This window comes from Triturus cristatus, chromosome 10 (genome assembly GCF_964204655.1).
Source record: "Triturus cristatus chromosome 10, aTriCri1.1, whole genome shotgun sequence".
Lineage (NCBI taxonomy): Eukaryota > Metazoa > Chordata > Amphibia > Caudata > Salamandridae > Triturus > Triturus cristatus.
This window is the reverse complement of record NC_140593.1, coordinates 309,888,635-309,913,025: the sequence shown is the minus strand read 5'-3', so window position 1 is coordinate 309,913,025 and position 24,391 is coordinate 309,888,635. Positions and strand designations below refer to the sequence as shown.

At 44.9% G+C, this 24,391-nt stretch overlaps 1 protein-coding gene across 1 annotated transcript in view; it reads right to left on the bottom strand.

Moving 5' to 3' along the window:
- The window catches only part of LOC146789360 (zinc finger BED domain-containing protein 5-like), a 65,419-nt gene extending 42,121 nt beyond the window's left edge, over window positions 1–23,298 (bottom strand). Inside the window, exons 1-2 of the mRNA XM_085631077.1 lie at window positions 22,429–23,298; window positions 21,993–22,287 (exon numbers count right to left, since the gene is read on the bottom strand). Of these exons, the coding sequence (XP_085487203.1) occupies window positions 21,993–22,287; window positions 22,429–23,298 (1,165 nt within the window). The remainder of the gene's footprint in view (window positions 1–21,992; window positions 22,288–22,428) is intronic.
- Between the last annotated feature and the right edge of the window lie 1,093 nt (window positions 23,299–24,391).

Here is a 24,391-nt window from a genome sequence, read left to right as displayed (position 1 = left end):
ACCCCACACTCTAGATCACCCTCCAACTCGGTTATCTCAGCTTCAACACGGGTCACCTCCTCCCGCTCGCGCCTCCGGGAGTGGGAAATAAGGGACAGGGCCTCTCCTTGGAGTACTGTCTTAAACGCCTCCCACAGTGAGACCGCCGATGACACAGACCCCACATTCTCGTCAAAATAGCGCTTAAGGGATTTAATCAGCTCTGCGCGAATGGTGGGGTCACGCAGGTACCAGGGATGGATCGGGACCACCCTACCCTCTCCCCTCGGCAAAATATCAAAGTGCAACAAGAGCGGGGAGTGGTCCGAAATACCCCGTGCCAAATGGCGCACCTCTCCCACCCTCCCCACATAAGCCGCTGGGACCAGGACATAATCTAACCGTGAGAGACTACCATGAGCCCCTGAATGGAAGGTGTACTGTAGCTGCGTGGGATGTTTTAAACGCCAACAATCTACCAGCCCCAGGGTATCCAAGAGGCCAGATAACCACGCTTGGGCCCGGGGGAGATCCCTAGGGGGGTGACGATCCACAGTTCCGGAAACTACAGCATTAAAATCCCCCCCCACCACTAGAATCCCCTCCGGAAGGCCAAGGAAGAGGCGCCCCAGGTCCGCAAAGGTGGTCGTCTGCAGCCCTGGCGGGACATATACTGACACAAAAACGACCACTCTGCCCTCCATTCTGCCCACCAAAACCATGTAACGTCCCCTATCGTCATGGCGCACCTCATCAATCTCCAACGGGAGCGAGTTTTTAACCATAATGCCCACACCCCTTGAACCAGACGTGAAGCCCGAATGGGCCACAAGGCGGTAGCCCCGTCGATTCATAGCGCAAAAGGAGTTGCCAATGAGGTGCATCTCCTGCAGAAAAACTATATCGGGCGAAATTCGCTTCAAGAACTGCAGGACCACACCTCGTTTTATCCTGTCCCCCAGTCCATTAACATTCCAGGACAACAAACTCAGTCCCCTACCCCCCATCATAAACAGAAGTCATCACTCGTCCCCCAGAGAGCACTGTAGAGATAACACAATGATACGTTTGCCTTGTGGTGTAAACGAACAACACCCCACCCCAACCCACCCACTCCAACAAAACTCCCCCCTCCCTGCACCCCTGCATGAGCCCGGACAGCCCCCCCAACTTGCAGTGTGCCTGTCGCCCCTATAGAATGAAACTAACTAAACCCCCTAGAGGAGGAAAGAGTACCCCTTCTAGACCCCACACAACCTCCATGGGAGGGGAATGTACAATGACAGACGCTTGATCGAAAATAGCATCGTATTCGTCCAGAGTGAGGCCCAATATTGACCCCTCAGTCCCGATCCAGTGGGCCGTCTCCTCCCGCCGCCCCCCCCCGCCATCTCGATCACGATCCCCAGACAGAGTGTCCAGCCAGTCCCCGGCCGCTTCGGGACGATCAAAAAAGTGCGTGCGACCATCCACCTCCACTCGCAGCTTGGCCGGGAAGAGCATGGCGTATTTTAAGTTCAGGTCCCGAAGTCGGCGTTTGATGCCCAGGAAGCTCAGTCTCTGCTTCTGGACCGCTTGGGTGAAGTCAGGGTAAAAGTTCACCTCCATATTTTCCAGCTTAACCGGCCCCTGTAGTCTGGAGGCTTGCAGGATCGCGTCTCTGTCCCGAAAGTTAAAAAACCGGGCAATGAGAGGTCGCGGAGGGGCTCCGACCTTCGGCCTTCCCCCAGGAACTCTGTGGGCCCTCTCCACGGCAAAAAATTTACTCAGTCCCCGAGGCTGGAGATGGGTAGCGATCAGGTCCTCCACAAATAGATCCGCCGCCGCTTCCTCCCGTCCCTCGGGTGCTCCAATGATGCGGATGTTATTCCTCCGGGCTCGACTCTCGGAATCCTCAAGGCGCCGATCCATAAGTGCACTCGCCTGACTAAGCCGGCGCACCTCCCTTTGTAGTGCCGCCACCTCAGTCGTGATGCCCGATGCGGTTTGGGCCAAAGAATCAACTCGGTCGTTGGTCTTGGAAAGATCGGCCCTCACCAGGCCAACATCCACAAGGACCGCGTCGATCTTCTGTGCCAGGGTGTCGAACCGCTGGCCCACCGAGGCCTTCATCTCGGAAATGGCGCCCATGACGTCGCGGAGAGTCAGATCCGTGGGCAAGTCCGGGGCATCAGAAGGGCCCTCAGGGGACTTGTGCGGTCCGCCGGGAGATCCCCTCTGGAGGGTATAGCAGTCCATGCTGTTGGCCTGATGGACGGTGCCACGCCGGGTCGACTTGGTCTTTGACCGATCTCCATCTTGTTTCGTGGCCATCGCCGCTGGTCCCACAATCGCACCAGCAACGCCGTAGAGGGCAGGCAATCAGGGCCACGAGCTCCGGGGGGGCCACCCCAGATCGGCGGGGTGGGGCACAGCCGGCAGGCAGGCAGGGTCCCCCAGCGAGGCCACACCAACACAAAAAGCTCCGCGATCTCACTTGCGGAGACGGTGCGAAAGCGAAAGCGAAAGTGTGGGGTACGCGACCTGCCAGGCCCGGCCCGCCGTTGTTGTTCACTTTGCCACTGGGTCACCCCCCAACGCAAATCCGGGGTCCGGCGAGAAGAAGGCCGCAAACTTCAATCGGTGCTCACTCCGGCACCCGAGGTCCGATTTGAGAACGGAAAACGGGTACCACCTCAGCTCAGGCTCACCAACACAGTCCCCTCAACCGAGGCAGGATGAATTCAGGATAGACGTAGGAGGTTGCGGAGGTCCTCGGGAGCCTCGCACCTACGCGGCCATCTTGGTTGCGCGCTAGGCTCCTCCCTGGTAATAAACTTTTTAATGCGTTTCTGTTTACCAGTGGCTGTGATAAATGTGCTGATATTGCTGCTTCTTTTGCATGCCTTGCACCTGCCACATTTGAAGAACCACTTTGTTCCTGTAGCCATCCCTCTCTCCTCTTGTATGTACCTGCGTAACTATGTAGCAGCGTATCACATAATGTTTTGGGTTTACAGTACGTGATATGGGGAAATTTGCTGACTATTTTACCAATGACAGGATCAGTCAGTCAATAAACTTTATTCGGTTTTTGTTATTAAAACCATAAAAGTTACACAGATACAACACAAACAATAAGTTGTGACATATTCTAAAAACAGGCTCCATTGCCACACAAGGATTCATCTGAAAACAAATCTAGATAAAAAGACTTTACATGTCCATAAAGTGCCTAGATTTCATAGTTGCCTTTAAAAACCCTACAATAAAAATAATACAATCATCCTTCAACAGTTGGAGATGCATTAATGCAGGTCTAACCTGTTTAAAATTCAATTTCTTTAAAATAAGAACTAAAAAATGCCTCCTGGGGACTTCATACAGTTTGCAAAAGAACATAAAGTGCAGCAAGTCCTGAGGAGACTTTCCGTCGGAGCCACAGGGAGCTAGCACTTGACCTCTAGAAGCCCCCTTGGGTCTTGCTAACAGGAGATGGAAAAGATTCATCCGGAACCTGGTTAAAAGAAATTTTTCAGGTGACGTCAAGGACCCCATAAGGTATGGTTCAGACAGTGGCATCGATTTAAGCAATAAAGATGCCCGAACACTCGGTTTCCGTACCTCTTCTGCATCCCGATCTGCTTGCCTCCTGCTCAAGAAGGCTGTCTTGATTCATTCCACATCCTCTCGTACAATAACATCTGGTTTAGAAAATAAAACTCCCCGCCCAATCAATTCAAATCCTCTTTTAATATAGTTAAGCCAGGGGATACGAGCCATATTATCTAAAGACAAACACTCTCTTAGGATCAATTGAGTGAGGAATAGCTCTTCATTTTACCAACACGTTAGCCAAAAAATCAAGGGACGTAGAGCAAGTGTATCACTTAGGTAGGAGACCCCCAATTCCTCATGTACCGCCATGTTTGCAGTTCCTCTCGGGACACAGAATAACCTTTTTAAAAAACAATTTTTCAGTACCTGGAGGGGTTCCGTTGTCGTATAGCCCCAGATCTCACTGCCATAAGTTGCTGTAGCTAAGCTTTTTGCTTGATAGACTTGAAGCATAGCTCCTGTCGGTTTCTTTCCCACTTTAGAGGCAAAATTAAAAATTGCACCATTGACCCGCACCAGTTCCCATTTTTTCCTTTTGATTAAGACATCCCACCCAAGTTGATCATCAAATAAGACCCCTAAATAAGAAAAAACCTTTGTGCGGGGAATCTTGTCCTGGCCAGATCTAAACTGGAAACTCTTTTTCGTATCTTTTCCTACTTTCATGACATAGGACTTTGAATTATTAATTATTAAATCCTGATCTGTCATGAATCCAGAAAATGCACTTAAAAGGGTTTGTAAGCCCAGTTCGGTTCTGGATATTAGAACGGCGTCATCCGCGTAAAGCAGAACGGGGATGCCCCGCCGTCCTACATAGGGGAAATCAGTGCCAGTTGCCCTCAACACACAGTCTAATTCATTAATATAATCTTTTTTTGAAAATGGCGCCAAGATGCAACCTTGCCGGACACCCTTCTTAATCTCAAAATCCCTGGATACCTGCAGGTTCTGAGCGAACCTGACGTTAGCTTTGGTCAATAAGTGCAGGTCCTCAAGAAAATTAACAATACTATTATCCACCCCCCCTAGCCCTCATGGATTGCCATAGCCTTGCCCTATTTATACAGTCAAAAGCAGATGACAGATCCATGAAGGCAAGGTGGATGGTTCCAGGGTGTGCAACAGTGTATTTATTCAATATCATAAATAAATTAAGACACTGTGCAATGGTAGAGTGCTCCGGCCGGAAGCCATACCGGACTTCTGACAAAATCCTATTCTCGTCTGCCCAAGTTGTTAATCTCTGTAAAAGGACACGGCCCACCACTTTGACCACTGAATCAATAAGCGAGATTGGTCTATAGCAGTGAGTACTATTCCTATTGCCCTTTTTGAAAACTGGGGCTATGGTTGACGAAGCCCAGGACTGAGGACACCCCTTTTTGGCTGCCGCATTAAATAGGGACTCTAGAATCGGGGCCCAGAACACGGGGTCTGACTTAAATAGGTCCCGGGGATTCGATCTGGGCCCGGAGCTTTGTTGATAGTTAACCCTAGAATCCCTGCCAAGATCTCACTCCTGTCAAAACATATCACAGCTTCCTTCCTGTTCAGCGGTTCACTACGAGTAGGCTCGAGCGGGCAGTCAAACCCTCCCCCCCTTCCATGAGAAACAAGGGCCCATTTACAACACTCCAAAACCGCGAGTTGTTCCTCAGAGTACGAGAGTCAATCAGCTCCTTCCAGGCGTCTTCTTTCAGGGCTCCCTTACGTTTGGCCAGGGCTATCTTATATTCCCTACGATAAACACAGACCTCAGATTGGATTCTTGGTTTGGCTGCCAGAGCTTCCCTCAGCCGCTTAGCCGATTTGGAGCAATCTGAGTCAAACCATCTGGGGCCATGAGAGGCAGCGCCTCCGACCCGAGCACTTAGCAGTTCACTTACAGTTTGCGCTATTACCTCATAGGCACCAAGGATCTCGTTAGGAGTGGACCTCTCAGATGTACATAGAGACAGTTACTGGGCACAATATGTTTTCACCTTGTTATAACAACTGTCTGGAGACACCTGAGACCATTTTAATCTTCTCTTTCCGTCCATCGGTTTTATAGTGCCCCTATTGGTAGCCTCCCCAATTTTTACCAGTAGTGGGCCAGACATATGAACTGTTAGGGGATTGTGATCACTAAATTCACTTGCTGCAATATTAAAACCATTAAAAAAGGATAACAATGATGAAGAAATTAAGATAAAATCGATATATGAGCCTCTTCCATTTCCTTTAAACGTTGGTACAGGGAACTTAGTGTGAGGGTCAGATAAAGACATCAAGACTACCAGATCTAATTCGTTTAACATGTTATTCAACAATTCTCCTTGGGGATGTTGATCAAAATGAAAGCCCCTCATACGTGGGCAGCCCAACTCCGAGATGCAGGATGTTGAAGGATTACCACAAGGGCGTATATTAAAATCGCCAGGCACCAAGAACTTATAAAAACCGCGACCCATGAGTTGTTTTAAGAGCGCTCCCAAGTTGGAGATGTTACACCCCTCTTGCGGACAGGACACCGAGTTATAGAAATTAAAAATTCCCCATCTTGTATCCCCCCTAGATGCTGAGAGTGCCAGAATTCCAGGATTTGTATTTGAAATCACCTGCAACTTGCAATCAACGGCCACAGAGATATAAGTAACTAGGCCACCCCTTGGTCTTCCACTCACCGATGGAATGGCCGGGACAAAAAATGCCTTATAGCCTTCTAGGAAAAGGTCACAATTCACCGACCATGTTTCTTGAAGACTAATTACAGTATGTTGCTTCATATAACGTAACCACAGAGGATCTTGGAACTTATTGGTCAACCCTGCAATGTTTCAGGATAAAAAGTTATTGGGCCTCACAGTGGTTTGCCTCACAGCTACCACCCCTGGGGTCTGAGGAGGTATAACTGATTGTAGTCCATGAGGTGCAGAGGTCTTTAGTCAATCGCAGTTATCCAATCCGGATAAAACTGCGAATCTGTTATCTAACGCCAATGTGTTGGTACTACAAGACTGCCCGTCTAGCTCGGAGGGTAAATGGGCTAGGGCGGAAAATTGTTGCCTGGGGGCTGGTTTGGTTGACCAGCCTCCTTGATGACGTACCCTATGACCGAATTCGGGCAATTCCCTATTGGGGGCTGGTTTACAAAAATAACCCAGGGGTAAAGCCATAACATCAGATCCCCTTGTCGAGAAGAGACTATTATCCATAGATAAGATACACCCAGCAGTAAAGGGGTTATCAAAGTTTACAATGACACAATCTCCAGTGGCCAGTTTACGTGAGCTCCCTATCCAACTTACCCTGCGTGCCATGAGGATATTTTTATAGACACGGTGGCCCAGGGTGGTATTATGTGTAAACCAATGATTTAGTTTATTTTTCAGCTGGCCAAAATTTTCCTCCGCCCCGTTGGGGAGAGGAGGTACATTTCCCAGCACCACTACATATGGGGTAGATTCAGGTGGAAGATCTATAATCGGAAGATTTGGTGATTGATGATTCCTACCCTCAGACCCCCTTTCCGTACAGATTCCTGCTCGACTAGGGTGCTGACGAGTAGTGGCCTGGGTATCTGGACTCCTGGGCCTGAAACTGGTGGGACTATTATTGTCTTGTGCCTCGCTGTTCTCTGCAGTCCTTGCAGTAGGCTCCCCCCTTATTCCTCCCCCCCCTGCTCTTTTGCCCCTCATAGCTGTGACATCTATATTTGTAGGTAGGCTCACTGTCGGCAAAGCTGGAGGGTTACAGACGATAGATCCCTCCAGTTTAGCCAACCTAGCTTCTATCCCACTTATTTTTTGGAACATTGGCTCTAATAGGGTAGATAGCATAATTTCTTGCCTACTCCAAAAATTACCCTCCGCCATGCTATCAAGCAGTTGCCCTGGCATAGTCTGATTCATATAGGAAGAATTGCCCTCTTTATCACCACTTGTTGAGGGAGCAACTGATACTGACCCTCCCGGAAATCCCTGTACAGTTTTTTTTGATTTTGTACACCTTTGGCCCTTTCTTTTTGTAGAGGAAGATTCATTGGTGCAATCTGATTTAAGTTTAGCTTTCTGCCCTCTGGTAGTCACCTTGGATTTCAAGGGTGTAGGTTCTTGCTCCTTAAAGGGGTAGGAACCAGAGTTTATCAATATAACTGGAGGTACAGATAGCAGCGAACTCGGCCTAACTGGTGAAGCGTCTTGGTTCAGTACAGGCAAGGAATCAGGAAGTGCAGGGGTTAGGGAGAGTCTACTTAGCGGGGAATGTGTGTCAAGGGAAAATCTACGTTCTGTTAGTTGTATTTCATGAATGAGGGCAGATTCAGCCCTCAAAATGAAGGCATCTAAAGTGCCGACCACATTTTTCCCTGTGTTCCCGAGCCGCTTGTTCATTTTCAACAGCCTACGAACACGTTTAAGGTGAATACACCCTGCCCGAATAGGATATGAGTGTGAAGGTAATGGCCGGTTACGTAAAGCAATGTGCAAAATACAAAGTGCAAAGCCTTAATCAAAAGTTCCTCCAACCATTAGTTGAGATCCACAAAAATCCAGAAGAAAGTGCAATGTGCGTTAATTACTAATTAGCAGCATCAGTGAAAACAGTTCAACAGTAAAATGGCGCCAAAGTACAAAGTGCAGTACAAAGTCCAGGCACGTAGGACAGAGACTTTAGGTCCAATGTCTCTTACAAAAATGCGTTTAATGTGTGAATGATAGTTCATGCATTGTCCATCAGGATAAAATGCAATGAGAACTAATATATATCCAAACAGCACCTTACTGCTGGGCAAATACAGTTACAATAACTCGGGAGAGGGACAACAACAGTACCTGTATCAACAACATTCCTCGCAGATGAAAGGTGATTACGTCCTTCACCGGCGCCGAGCGGGGCCTTCTGGGAATTGTAGTTTCCGCCTGCCACCTAGCCGTTTCTCTCAGGGTGGTGTAGCGGTACAGGCAGCGGGGCTCAAAAAGCCTGTTCCCTTACGGCGGCAAAACAAAGCGGGAGAGATGAATAACAGGCCGTTCCCCTCACGGCAGCTGGCCAAAGAGTAGCGCAGGCAGTCCACAGCCCAGTTCCCCTCCCCGGCCAGCAGTCAAGCCGGGGCCTAAGTTTCTTGTGCAGGTCTGGAAGGCCCTGTTTTCCTCCTCATGCAGACAGGTCCCCCACTCACCGCTCCGTGGCTATACTGCGCACATCAGTCACAGATTACAGGAGTCCAATGCGTTGGGCAGCAGGTTTATGAGCACACCTGGAGCCTGAGATGCAGCGCGGCTCCCACAGGGTCTCTACGTCAGGACCGTCTTCTTGTGTGTAGAGACGGCTTGGGCGCACTCCGTCTTCCGAGGGAGTGCAGGATGCCCGATAGCTCTACAAAGGGCAGCCGGCTCCGATGTCCTCGGATTCCCGGATCACCAAGTGATGGCGTTGCCGGCAGCAGAGCTAGGAAGGAACGCGGGCCGGGTGCGTAGTGGTCAGACGGGCACATTGGGGGAAGGGGGCAAACTTTTCAGACAGACACACATGGGAGAGTCTAAATCTTACAACCAGGCACAAAGGGGGGTGGACTGTGTGTTTAAACAACACCAGGCACCTAGGGGGTCTACACCTTCAATGACAGGATCACTTCTGATAAGGTGCCAATACTGGGCAACCACCTTCCTGACATCCTGTTAACTTGTCGACAACTGTTAAAAGATTTCCAATCTTCTCATCATTAATTATATCAACTACTGGTGGTATTATTGCACCAAACATATCTCCCACTAATTAAGTTCCATCTTCTGCTCTACATGTGTCTGTGTGATGGTAACATTGTTAACGTATGTGTACTATATACATCTTAGGAAACAATTAAACAAAATAGCAAATACCCTCCCAATCAGTAGATAACTGGAAGTGCGCTTCTTGTCCACAAACAAAGTAAACTGTAGGAATAACTGTTTCTTTCCCTTGTAAAATTTACTATGTACCCCCATAATTTCAAATGTGTGTTCCCAATTACCAATTCCCATGTGTTTAGTCCTACTTTAGGTTCATCTTTTGTAAACACGTATTTTCCCTTTTTGTCTTCTATCTAATTTCAGTTTTGTGTACACAATTTTCTTTTTAAATTCATCTTCTTCTTCCACATTTTTCAAACCATCTTCCTCCCTAGTCTTACGGTGTGAAATGTTAGTACTTCTTACCTATAGTGTCATAATGAACACCTTCTCTGAGGGTCTTGTTAAGCAGGTAAAATTGTTTTCGTAAGCCTTAGCGCTATCAATAGGCATGGATGGTCTAACATAATACCAAGCTGTGTCTATTTCTTTTGCCTGTGTTTATGCTTTGCTGTAATGGAACTCTTGAAGCACTAAATCCTAATTTGAATCAAAATATTCAAAGTGTTGTAGTATTAAGTGTAAGCAAAATACTACATGTGATTGCGTATGATAGAGGTTTGTGGTGGTAACTCACTTCTTCTGCAGCTGATGAAGGTAAGTGGGCACAAACATAACAGTCCTTTGCGTCCATAGCCTGAGTGTATTTTTGAATTGATGTAGAATTAAAGTTATTTGAGTGATTCTCTCTCTTGAAATTTGTAATGATGTTTTCAATTGTTCCTCATCTGTGTGTGTGCAGTTGTCACAGGTGCATGTATAGACCTAATTTCTTTATCAGGTATGAAATAAAAGCCTACTACAGCTATTATAATTGCTAATACTGCTACTATAAATGTAATGACCCATAATAATCCATTTCTAATGCAACATGCTTGTCTGTAGTCAGACCGCTTAAGCACAAAATATACAGCAGTAACTCAGCAGTTCAGTTCAGATTTTTCTCAAGGAATTTTCTTGTGTTTTTATTTTCAAGCAGTTAGTTTTTTTTAAGCAGTCTCTTTTTACATTGTCTCTTTATTTTCCCGAAATCTTCGTATACCGGACCTTCAACCTACTTCTTGTTCTTCTAAAAATGTTCTTGCCTACTCATCTACAGAAACCTTGAGCCCAGGGAAATTTTCTTAAAACAACAAAAATAATTTTTTATTACAGTCTTTAACACTTTCTCAATCAATACTTATCTTAAATGTCCCTCAAACTCTTGTTTTTTTGGCTGCTGTTTTTGTTAAACAGCTTTAGCCCATTTTTGTTGTTCTCAGAGTGACATCAAGGGGGTTCAAACAGTTCATATCACAGGTCAATTCATCCCTCAATACATTCAGTATTTGATTTACGTAGTATGTCCATCCAGGTGCAGAATACCTTTGACAAGGCACTTTCATTATTTCTGATCTTCTCAGTCTTTTTGGGCCATATGTATGAACCCATTTCCCCATAGACACAGAATGGGTAAAACCCTTTGATACATCTGGCCCTTTGTCACTTACACTACTTGACTCTGTATCTTCAGTGATAGACTGTGATATTTGATTAACTGACACACTTTTGTTTAGTCTCCTTTGACCATAACGTGGTGGCCATTCAGCACTGCAGTTGACTCTCCTGGTCTCGGTGCTTGTTCCTTCACCCGAATTCTCTGTTGCTTCAGGTGCTGTTTCTGCTGTTTTCTCATGTAGAGAACTGGTCTCTTCTTCTTCTTTGGTGTCAGATACTTCAAGGCCTCTTTGTGTAATCACAGGAACTTGGATTGGTGCAACAGCCTGCAAACCTTCCACCCTTTCTTCTCCTTGTTGGGGTGATTCTTGTGACACTGCACATTGTAGTCATTCAGCTTGCAGTGCTGCAGTCACCAGTGCTCTCCATTCAGGTTTAAAGAAAACTATTTCTTCTTCTGGATTCCTTACTCTTCGGGTGTGCATGCACCCAGTTTGATAATCGGGCACACTTACCAGAAGTGTTCATGATTAAATTCACCTGGTATGTGACTTTCCATCTTTCTCCAGACAAGTCTTCCAAGCATGCTTCTTGACCAACACCCAGTCACCGGGACTGAGGTCGTGGCACTGTTCTCAATGTTGATTTGGTATAGCAGCTTCAACTTGGTGAGAAACAGAATTCACCACATCAGTCAATCCTTTGCAATAGTCAAGTTTCATGTCATCTGTGATGCTCACAAGTGTATTTGCAGGTACAGCAGTCAGTCTCATTGCACACCCCATCAAGATCTCATGAGGGAATAGCCCTTTCTGTCAGGGATACTTTGGAGACTCATTATACATCAAGGGCAAATCCACAAGCCATTTCAGTGATGCAGAAGCACAAATGTTTGCTACTCAAGACTTTGTAGTTCAATTGAGCTGTTCGACTAATGTATTTATTTATTTATTTATTGAGTTTTATATAGCGCTGGCTAGACCCAGAGGTATCAGAGCACTTTACATGAGGCTACACATTTTTAAAAAGTAACATTGTTTACAAGTTACACATTGTTAAAATGTTACATCTGTTACAAGTTACATCTGTTGGTTAATGGCGTATAGAATGGAAGGGGGCAATGTAAAAGGGTAACAAGGAGGAAGATATGGCGGAGAGGCGAAGGAAAGTCTTTCCAATGTCTGGCTGGGTAGGTGAGGGCCGAGGGGGAAAGCTACAGCCCATCTCCTCAATAGCTAACAAGGTAGCTCCACTGGGCATCGGTCAGAATGCTAGGTCTCCACTGTAGGTGGCAAGAGTCACAGATTCAGAATCATGATGGGTGAGCCGGATATGGGTGGAGGGTGGAGGAAATGCGCAGGGTCTGGTAAATGTCCACTCCAGGTGTTGTCGTATTCATATCCACTGTACGGCATGGCCATCCCCACTGCTTCTCATCTCACCTGCTGACCTGCAACTGGAGACTCACCCCTCGGGGTACGGCCTCATCCATTTGTTGGGCTTGAGTTAATACTGCACCAAGAGGCATCTTATGGTCAGGCAGCCCAGGGCGCTCCCTAAAAAATATCTGGCTCTCCTTCACAGCCGAGCCGCGTCTGCCGATGCCCCCGCGGCCTCGATCAGCTCAGCGAGCACTGCTCCGGGAAGCCTCAACCCGCATTGTCACAAGTCCGTGCTGGTGAATGGGGCGATCGTTCACCCTGTGAGAGCGGCGGCCTGTGTGCCGGTGACCGCCTCAGCAGAGGCGCACAAGGACCTGATTGTGTTATTGGCACCACTGCACCAGTGACTTCTAGTCGATAACCACAGTGCTCGAGCTGTAATATTACACAAAGCATTCTCCAGACCTCATTATTGAAATGAGTCCCGTTATCTGACTAGAGAGAAACTGGCATTCCGTACCTAGGTATTAAGTCCCTCAACAGCAGTTTAGCTACAGTGAGACTGTCATTTCTCCTTGTTGGGTAGGCTTCCACCAATCAAGAGAAAATGAACACTATAATCAGGACATATCTCAACCCGTTACAAACAGGCATCTCAATGAAGTCATTTGCACCCTGTTGAAGGGACCACCGGCTCTTCCTATGTTACTCAGTGACACAGGGTTTGTTTTCCCTATGTTCAGTTGTTGACATCTCACACAACTATGGCACAATTATTCTGTAAGCATCCTAAATATGGGATTAGACCAATTCTTTCTGAATAACGTTACCATTGCATCTCTCCCTAGATGTGTGTGTCCAAGGAAATGTGACATCATAGGAAAAAACAAACTGTCGGGCAACACTGGTCTTCCACCAGCTGACATCCAAATGTCATTTGCCTTTTTCTCACAACCTGCTGTAACCCAAACCTGCTGTTCTGCTTCTGAAACATTTTTCCACAATCTTTCGAGCTCTTCCCATGTATCAGCTACTGACAACAACATCGAAAAGACAATATCCTCCTCAGATTCATTTGTGTAAGCTCCGTTAAATGTGCAGGCCACAAGTGCACAATACCGTGCAACTTTGTCAGCAGATCTGTTTCCAACTGCAATGCAACCATTGCCGCTTTGGTAAGCTGCACATTTAACCACAGCAAATTCTGTTGGCAACTGAAGTGCCTTGGGCAGCTTTCTTATATGGTCCCCATTTCTTCTGGGGGTTCGAGATGAAGTCATGAAACCTCTTTGTGACCATAACTGTCCAAAGTTGTGGACAACACCAAAGCCATAATGACTATGTGCGAACATAGTCAATCTCAGTTGGTCTGTTAAACTGCAAGCTCTGGTACGCGCAATCAGTTCTGCAACTTGTGCTGAGGTAATCCTTCGAAGCCATGAAGTTTCTAACACATCTTGAATTGTACATACAGTGTAAGCTGCTCTTAGGGTACCTTGTTGTTTCTCAGGCATGAGCCATAGGCAAAGATTACATAATCAGGCTCATTCAGGGGTTTATCTTTAATGTCTGGCCTTGGCTTGGTGCATAAGTCCTTAGATTACATAATCAGGCTCATTCAGGGATTCAACTTTAATGTCTGGCCTTGGCTTGGTGCATAAGTCCTTAACATCTAGACAATCATGTTAAAATTCATCACAAGCAATTTCATTTATGGACAATAAACTTGACAGATTCAAAATCACATTGTCACATTGTCAGCAGCTAAGATCTGCTCCTTGTAATTAGTTAGTCTACTGTTGGTCATGTACTGGGTTTTTGTTCTGGTGAGCAATATTTCTACAGAGTGAGGGGCCATTACAGTTAAAGCATGTCACACCACTATGTTCTCACTCCTCTCAATACTGACACCAACGGCCGCGACTGCTTTAAGGCAGCCGGGTAGTCTTGTGCCTACAGGGTCAAGGGTAGTCAAATAATAAGCCACAGGTCTTCATGCATCTTCAAGCATTTGAGTAAACACTGAGAGGCTGTGGCCCTCCCTCGCTCTGTAAAACAATGTACACATCTCACTGTAATCAGACATTCCTAGTGCTGGGGCATGACAGAGACTTTCTCTCAGTTCTAGGAATGCTTTCAAGCACTGACTGTCCTATGGAAGCAGATCAGGCACATCTTTGTATGTCAGCCTTAGTAAAGGTTTGGCCACTAGGGAAATGTTCAATATCCACTGTCTACAGTAGCCAAAGATTCTCAAAAACATCCTGACTTCTCTCTGTGTTTGAGGTGAATTCATTTTTAGAATTATCTCCACTCGTTCTGGTGACACCTTTTTCGGCCCTTTCTCAATGATATGTCCCAAATATTGAACTTCTGTATGATAGTATTGCAGGTTACCTTAGAGACACTTTGTGTCCCGTTCAGCCAGGTGATTCAACAATGCAACTGTATCCTGTTTATACGTTTCTTGTGTCTCTGATGTTAAAAGTAAGTAATCAATGTACTACACAAGATGTGAATTGTAAGGAGTCTGCAGTGATTCAAGATTCTTACCCTTATTGAACTCTGCACCATGCCAAAACTCTGTCCAAATACAAAGGAAAATAAGAACTGGCATTGGTACAGAGAAGAAAGCCTGGCCAAGGTCTACAATGGTGAAACCCTATGCAATGCATGGAATCTGAAAAAGTACAGTGACTGGATTCGGTGCCACTGGACAACATGGGAAAATAATGTTGTTAATCCTGCACAATTTGATTTTACCACTGGGCTTCTGCATACCCATGATCAGAGAGTTGCATTCACTTCCAACAAGTTCACTTAGAATTCCTTTACTCAACATGTCTTCAATTACTAGTGTTAATACTTCAAAGGTTTCTGGGGTCAAATTGTATGGTCGTGTTCTCTTATAAACCATATTTTACTGTAACTCGGACAGGTTCTACACCTTTAATCAGTCCGATATCTTTTCCTGTTAAATCCCATTCTTCTAGGTTCACTGTCTCCTTTAAATCAGGTAACTCTCCGATTGTTCTCACTGTGGACAAACCTACAGCTGTGTCTCGTATGGCTATTTTAAACTCTACATCCTCATCAAGGGTTTGATACTCAACACCATCCGGTGTGCAGTAAATTGTGCAATTTAACTTGTACAACAAATCTTTCCTTAGAAGGTTTACAGGACTCAAATCACATACAATTAATTTATGTTTTACCTCAAATTAGCCTATTTCTATGTCTTCTGAAACTGGGTTTGTGATCTATTGATTTGAAACTCCTACAACTTGGATCTTCTTTCCCATGATGGATAGGCCTGGGACATACACTGTTCTAACAGTGGATCAGGTAGCACCAGTGTCGCTCAAAACCAACATTTGGTGGTCATTTACTTCTCCTTCTGCAAATGGTCTACCTCTAACACTGCGCCAAGCAAACAATCTTCCTTCCACTTCAGACCCCATCATTGGGAATTTTCTGAGCCAAATCTTTCATTATTAAACATAGGGAACTGTTGAAATGGGTTCTGGTTCTGAAATGGATTTAAATTTGCTGTGGGCATCTGATTCATGTTAAATCTAGGGTTTCCCATAGTCTGTGAGACGATCGGGGCTTGTGGAACCTGCATCATTGGAATCAGTTTCTGCATTGCACTTGCCTTTTCTGAGCTAGCACATTTTGCATCTGCATTTGATTTCCTCCCTGCATTTGTACATTTGTATTTACTCTATCTGGATTCGCTCCCTCTCTTCCAATGCCCAAATTTATTACAGAAATGACAAGGTGTCATTTTCTTCAGCATCGCAACAGCTACACCCGAATTCGGATCAACCAGAACACCCTACCTCTACCATGTGAAAAACCAAATTCTCCTTGAGTACCTTGTATTCCAGCTTGTAAACTAACACCTTGCATACCTCCTTGATTTCCTGTAACTAATTCTGAAAACCTTTCTGAGCAAACTTCATCTGTGCAAACATGAATTTCTCTCCATCCTTTTTCTGCTTCATTTCTTGTTCATTACTACAGTATTTTACATATCTCAAGATCTCATCCAAAGATTTTGTCTACCAGCTACTCACACTCTGTTGTGTATGTGCACTGACCTCTGGTTTTAATCCACTAATAAATTGAGACACAAAGAATCCCATATCACTTGGTTCTGAATATTCTCTCCCACGGTGGTGTTGAAACATCTTAAGCAACCACTCATAGCAATCAGGCACTGATTATTTGTCTCTTGTTAAGTTCTTATAATCTTTACCCAATAAATATCTTTTGAAGGAACTTGCCTTTCAGGAATGTAATCGTTGCTTTGTATTTTTCCATAACTACAGGAGATGGTGAATTAGTGTTCGGCATCTCTTGCTGACTCTTCATGCAGCCATTGCTCAACAACTTTACATTCAGCCCACATGTCATTTGGCAGTACAATATCAAAGAATGTATTCAAATGCACAGCACTTTTGAAATTTTAACAAATCTGTCAATTTGTGTGTATCACAGTACAGGTTTGTCTCTCAATTTTGGACCGTAAATGTTGCAATATTGTCTCTATGCACACCTGCAACCTGTTGATGGCTTTTTATTTCCCCATCTACTTCTGATTGTTTGTTTTTATTCTCATGTTTTCTTGCCCATTTTTTCTCCAATTTTTAAAAATCACTGCAGTTGTGGACACATTTTGCTAATTCAGTTATATGTAGTTGCATTCCTGAAGAACGCATTGTCTCAATTGCATCATCATCTAATTGTACCCTGTAACTTCTCTGTAATGAAAACCTTTTGGACAATCAACTTCATATTTTCGGGCCACATCAAATACTTTATCATGTGCAATTGCTGAACTCCTCATAATCTCTTTACTAAGGTAAATCAGTTCTTTTTCCTGATACTGGTTCACCTGCTCAAGATCTAAATATCCCCTAATGATCTCTTCCATTTCCACCTTTAATTTTGAAACATTTTTTGGCATCTCCCTTTTAGGTTCTGAGATAATTTGTCGTTCTGCATTGTCTGTCTTTCTAAGCCCGGCAGCTTCCACTAATGACAGTGGAAAAATTCCATCTTCAAATGTTATGTTATGTTATGTTATTTGTATTTATAAAGCGCACAGATGCCCCAGCCAAGCGGCGTCCCGGCGCTGTAAAGGACAAGCAACATAACAACTGATGAATCGTGCCAGTCATGACCACTAAGTCTCGGGAAACAAAAATGTTTTCACGGCTTTCCTGAAAAGAAGCAGGTCTGAAATAGACCGAATACTGACAGGCAGTGTATTCCAGAGGCCAGCTGCCAGAACACCAAATGAACGGCCGCCCATTCTAGCTCTTTTAAAACGAGGGACCTCAGCTAGAAATTGACCCGCTGAGCGAAGTGTTCTAGCAGGAGTGTAGAAGGAGATAGTCTGGGCTAGAATAGGAGGGGAGGCAAACTTCAGAATCTTAAAAGCCAGGCACAGCACTTTGAATTTTATTCTCTGCCTGACGGGCAACCAATGAAGATCGGAAATAGAACGCCTAGCCGAACAAAACGTAGGCAAACCAATCAGCATACGGGCGGCCGCATTTTGCACACGCTGAAGGCGTGTAAGCTCTGCTTGATTGGTGCCCAATAGAAGGCCACTGGCATAATCCAATCTTGAAAGAATCATTGCCTGCACTATAAGTTGCCTAGTGGGGGCGTCGAAGAATTTAAAAATAGGCCTAAGGCTTTGAAGAACGCCATAGCAGGTGCCCGCCACTTTCTTTGTATGGGGTGTGAATGATAGATTGGCGTCAAACAAAACCCCAAGATTTTTCACCTGAGTTGCCGGCATAGGAGTAGGACCTAGCTCAGATGGCCACCAGTCGTTTCCCCAAAGATGAGTTTCTTTGCCCAACACCAAAACTTCAGTTTTAGTGGCATTAAGTTGGAGACGATTAGCGGTCATCCAACCTGCCACCTCCCTAAGGGCACTCTGAAAATTGGAGGCGTCCAGCGAAGTATTCCCATTTAGTGCGACCGCTAATTGAGTGTCATCAGCATATGACACTATGGTTAGACCCCATTTATTAGCAACCTCCATCAACGGTCTCACATACAAATTAAACAGGGTCGGGCTAAGTGCTGAACCCTGTGGAACTCCTTGGGAAATGGGACGGGGAGAAGACTCATAGGGGGAGTACGCACTTTGAAAGTACGCTCGGTCAGAAATGAACGGAACCAGTCCAAAGCAGTGCCCTCCACTCCGGCTTCTCTGAGTCTCTGGAGCAGAATAGGATGGGAAACAGTGTCAAAAGCGGCACTAAGATCCAAAAGGATCAGTGCCGCCGTCTGTCCAGAGTCTAGGAGTCTTCGAAGTTGCTCGACCATAGCCACCAGTGCTGTCTCAGTGCTATGGCCTGCTCTAAAGCCATTCTGAGAAGGATGGAGGGTACCTGTTTGTTGAAGGTGGACAGATAGAATATTATTAACATGTGCCTCAGTAATTTTAGCAGCCCATGGAAGCAAAGATATGGGCCGGTAATGTTCCGGCTTTGCTGGATCTGATGTAGCCTTTTTCAAGATTGGCATAACTATAGCTTGCTTCCATAGGATAGGCACCGTTCCTGTACTCAGAGATAGCTTAATTAGATTGTGGAGAAACGGAAGACAGATCTCAGCAGATTCCCTGAATTGTGCCGCTCTCAAAGGGTCCATTGGAGAACCCGATTTGACCCTCACCACCAGAGAATCAAATTCTTCCTGAGATGGTGCAGGAAGCGCTAGCAGTGGGCTAGTGATGACATTCATAGCTTCTACAATGTTAGTAGGTGTAGTAAGGGGAGGAAAAGATCTGTAGATTGTATCCACTTTATCCACAAAAAAGGAAGCTAGTTCTTCACAAAAGGCCTGAGAGCCATTCCCCGATGCAGTGGTTTTCCTGTTAGTTAAATCCTTGAGAACCTTAAAGATTAATTTAGTGGGGTTGGGACAGTTCTTAAATTCCGAGGAGTAGAAGGAAGCTCGTGCTTTACAAATGGCTCGATGGTATAACTTAACGCTGGCCTGATACCCCTGTTTGAGAATAGGGTCATATGCCTTGCGCCAGGCTCTTTCTGCCCTTTTACAAGTAACCTTAAGGAGCCTAAGAGATTCATCATACCATGGGCTAGAATGGCCAAGCCTGGTCTTACTCCAGCCTGCTGGTATTAAGGTGTCTAAGGCCTGGGTCAGCCAATTGCAAAAGGAATCATACCCGGAGGAAACCTCAGTGGGGGGCTCTAGTGGATGTTGTAATAGGAGCTGATGAAAATCCTCCAGGTTCAAGTTCCTCCAAGGTCGTTTAAAAACGACCGGTGCAATATTTCTAAAAGGGGGGACAGTCGAGGTGATCCGAATATCAATCAGATGGTGATCTGTCCAACCGATCGGTTTAGGTGGTAGTGCTTTAGCGTTATCCAGATTCGTCAGAAAGGGGTCCAAAGTATGACCCCCTACATGAGTAGGACCACAAATTAACTGACGTAATCCTAAAGCCTCAAGGTCTGTGAGAAAACTGCACACCGCAGAGGATTGAGGAGCATCCATATGAAGATTAAGATCACCTATTATGCTAAAATTAGCCGACCTAAGGGCTAGGGAAGAGACTACATTTGTCTCTCCCTGGGCTACTGGTGTCTTAAAGTCAATCCTTCTCCAATTCTCTCAGTGATTAAATTGTTTGCAGTGGTGTCCATGTAACAATCTGTGAATTATTCTGTGATGTCAGGACAAGCCCTGTCACAGCCACTCTTCCCACAGCTCCCTGAGCTTCGAAATTTGGGGCAATGTGTATTGGGGAAGTTGCAATTAGCCTTGCCACAGTCTGTGCTGTCGCAATTTATGGTACCTGTACAGGTACAGTCACAATTGAAGCAGTAACACATGGTGTTACCACATTGGTGCTATACCAGCAGGAGCAATCTGGAATGTGTGGAATGGTCTCTCATCCCATTGAGCATTTGAATATTTATGCACTGCTCTTCTCGTCCTACTCTGATTTTCTCTCTTTCCATTTTGCGTTCCACATTTTGGAGAACTCAAAGGACTCTAATTTTTAGTGATCTTGCACCATTGCTGAAGCCACAAACGTGTATGCAATCCCAATTTTGTTGTCATGTAAGGTGCAGGTGTACTCTTGGGAGGCGCCTCTTCATTCTTGCATACTGGAATTGTAACATAACCTCTCAAAAGACTCTTAAATCCTTTAAAACATTTCATTATCTTCCCAAAGTTCAACTATAAATGTTCAGTGATTCAATTAAAATCAAAATAATGTTTTAATTATATTCCATAAACATCAGAGTTGCTTTCTCCAATCCTGTTACAGGTTTAATTCTTAAAGACTCATTAACCAATCTCAATGCGGCACTCACACAACAATGGACCTATCCAAGCATGGCACTCTCTGTAGTCATCACCAATAACAGTGCGGCTGAACACCAACCAACCAATCTCAGTTTGGCACTCTATGACGCATGATCTCACTCCTTGCAGTGATTCACCCTCCTTTACATTTTTCTCTTGGACACACAATTCGACAGTTTAAACAAATGTAAATGTACAAATCTTTGTCTGCTCTACTAAAGAAAACAAAAGCAATTCAACAATCAGAATATTAAGGTTTTTCTGCCTTCCGACTTTTTCACACAAAAGAGTTTTCACTCATGCAAATGAAATCTTGACCAGCAGGAAATCACCCTAATCAATGTAGCATCACCTTTTGTGCCATTACATTTTGCCAATACTAATCAATATTAATACATTCATAACCATTACTTATAGTCCCTATCTCTATTGTGTAGTCGATGGTATGTCACAATCTACACCACAGATCTCTAACAGACAAGAAAAACCATAAAGTATATTCTACACCTTTCTCAATATTAATGTCAGTATTCCGGGATCTTAGGACAGCGTTTTTCAACCTTTTTTGGGCAAAGGCACACTTGTTTCATGAAAAAAATCACGAGGCACACCACCATTAGAAAATATTAAAAAATTTAACTCTGTGCCTATATTGACTATATATAAAGTAATTCTCTTGAATAGGAATCAAATAAACACAAAGAAAGTATTTTATAATTACTTTATTATGAAATAGTAAGTAAACAGAAATATGAAAAATTATAAAACACTGGTCTTATTGATCAGTGCGCAACCTGGGCCTGTTTGGCTGAACACAAAGCTGATATTCTGGCTGGAATCGAAGAAAGACACACACGTAGCTCTTCGTCAACAGCTCTCAGTCTCTCTCTGTATTTAGTTTTTATAGCAATCATGCTTGAAAAGCTCATCTCACACAGATATGTAGTGGAAAATGGGAGCAATGTCAAAATAGCTTTGTTTGCCAGAAGGGGGAACTCCTTGGCAGTATCCAACCAAAAACTATCCAAAGGTAGATCAGCAAATCTTAGCTTGAAACCACGATTTTGCCTCAGTTCAGTTAGTTCCTCCTGCTCCTGTAAAGTCATGTCCTTTCCACCAACTGATGCTGAGCTATAAGGGTCCCTAACCCAGTCAAGGCATTCAGTGGAGACTGAAGAGAAATAAAATGACAACCTCTCCTCGAGAGTTTTTAAATGTTTAACTATTATCTCACACAGTGCAGCAGTGTGAACACCTTGCCATTGCTTGGTGAGTGTGAACATTTCAAGATTGCCACTTTCCACGTGTTGATGCCAGAGTTGCACCTTTGAACGGAATCCATTTATTTTATCTGTACTTGTAAGCAGGTTTTCATTTCGGCCTTGCATTCGTGTGTTCAGTTCATTCAGATGATGAAATATATCTGCCAGGTATGCCAGCCTTGCACACCACTCATCACTTGCAAGCAGCTTTGCGTAATCTGGCCTCTCATTTGTCAGAAACACTTTAAGTTCCTCCCGCAGCTCATACACACGAACCAAGACCTTGCCACGCGACAACCACCGGACCTCCGTATGAAACAGCAAGGTTTTATGCTTCGCTCCCATCTCCTCACACAAAGCTGCAAATATGCGACTTTTCAGGGGTCGTGACTTTACAAAGTTTACCATGCGCACAACATCATCCAACACATGAACTAGGTCTGCTGGTAAAGTCTTGGCTACGAGGGCCTCACGGTGTAAAAAACAATGCGTAACAATCACATCTGGATTTCTTTCCTTCACTCTGCTTACAAAGCCTTTGGTGCGCCCGACCATGGCTGCAGCTCCATCGGTGCAGACACTTGTGCAGTTTTCCCACTTAAGTCCTCCTTGTTCAAGGTATGCTGATGTGACACGAAAAATTTCTTCTCCTGTTGTTTTTTCTGGCAATGCCTTGCAAAAAAAGAAGTTTTCTCTAATTGCATCACCATCAACAAAACGCACATTGGCCAAGAGTTGAGCATGTCCACTGATATCAGTAGACTCGTCAAGTTGCAATGCAAATTTCTCACTGATACGGATCTTTTCCAAAACCACACTTTCGATGTCTGCAGACATGTCATTAATACGTCTGGAAATTGTGTTGTCTGAGAGAGGGACTTTGGCTATTTCCTTAGCTGCTTCAGGTCCGAGCATCTCCTCTACAATAGCTTTGCAGGCGGGAAGTATTAATGTCTCTGCCACAGTGTGCGACTTTTTTGACTTGGCTATAAGTTCAGCAACTTGATAGCTAGCTTTAAGAGCTCTTTCATTTACCTTTGTGGTTTTTCTCATGAAAGTTGCCTGTTTCTCCGTGTTTTCACGCAGGCGAACAAAATAGTCCACATTCTTGTTTTGAAGCAAAGGGTGTTTCGTTTGGAGATGGCGTTTAAGTTTGCTTGGGACCATAGCACTGTTAGCTAGCTTTTCACCACACACCACGCACAGTGGAGTTGGTTTGTTTGCATCTCCGGTGACAGTAAATCCAAATGAAATATAGCTTTCGCTATATTGCCTTGTGCCAGAGAATTTGCTTGAGCTAACCATCTTTGCTTTCTTTTGATCCCCACTCATACTTGGGCTCTCATCCGGCTCCAAATTTTGTTCAGAGTCCAGTTGTTTCCTTTTCAAAAACGTGTCCATCACTGCAGTATCTCACTGTCACTCAGTACTAGGCATACACAAGGACGCTGCACCTGCAAGTTACCTATAAAAGAAATTTAAGATTTGTATCATTCTAGTATAAGCCTAAGGAGCAAATTGTGACTGGATGGTTTCTCAGACTCAGAGAGCCCTTGATGCCAATTTTAAGGTTAGCACGTGCTACAAACGTTACGTTACATAACCATAACAGTTGTTATGCCAGTGTTCGTGCTACTGTTTCTTTCTTGGACTGGGCTTCTAATGTCCTAGGAGGATGGTGCTGTGTATCTGGCCACCTCTAGTTGTTAGCACATGAGGATGTTGATAAAATTAACAAGACCACATCTTGATTCTTGATGCCTGCAGGCAAGTACTTAGGTGCCATTTGTATTACGGGAAATAGTGGATCGACTGAACTGGGGTGAGTCAAGATTTAGAGTCAGAAATTTAGGAGGTGAGTTTGTGTTCCTCAAGCCGGGTCAATTATAGTCAGATACCAGACCCTATGTAAGATAATAGGTTTACCTGCGGCTGGTATGGTGAAGAGCAAAGGGGGGAGGTGGGTCTCACCACACTGAGGATCACAGGCACTAGAATAGATGCCATGCCGGGCACAGCAGTACATGAGTGCCCGCCAAGTATAACAGAAAAGGTTGTTAACCATTCACATAATTTCTTCACATTCAATGGTAAAATAAGCAGTGATTCGTGTTTCATATCTCACCCACATGGAATTAATGCCCAGCAACTCTTTAATCCTAAATTAACCATTGGATGCTCCACTCAAGCGGCACAACAAAGTTGGTATATTGTAGAAATAAATAGGAGTTCATCCATGCTAGTAATGCCTGTCCAAAATGGAGACCCCGGAGCGGCGACCCTTCACCACATTATCGGACAAACAGGCAAAACCCCTCTTGGTAATTGTAAAACCAAAGCTCACGGGGAAAGGAAATCCTTCAATTTATATAACTGTATAACGAACAGACACCAACCCTCCATACAGACACGAGCGCGTACACGGAGGATTGCTAGCTAGAGTCATAAGTCCGAGAGGCGCAAAGAGAAGCGCACTGAAACACGGCGAGAAGAG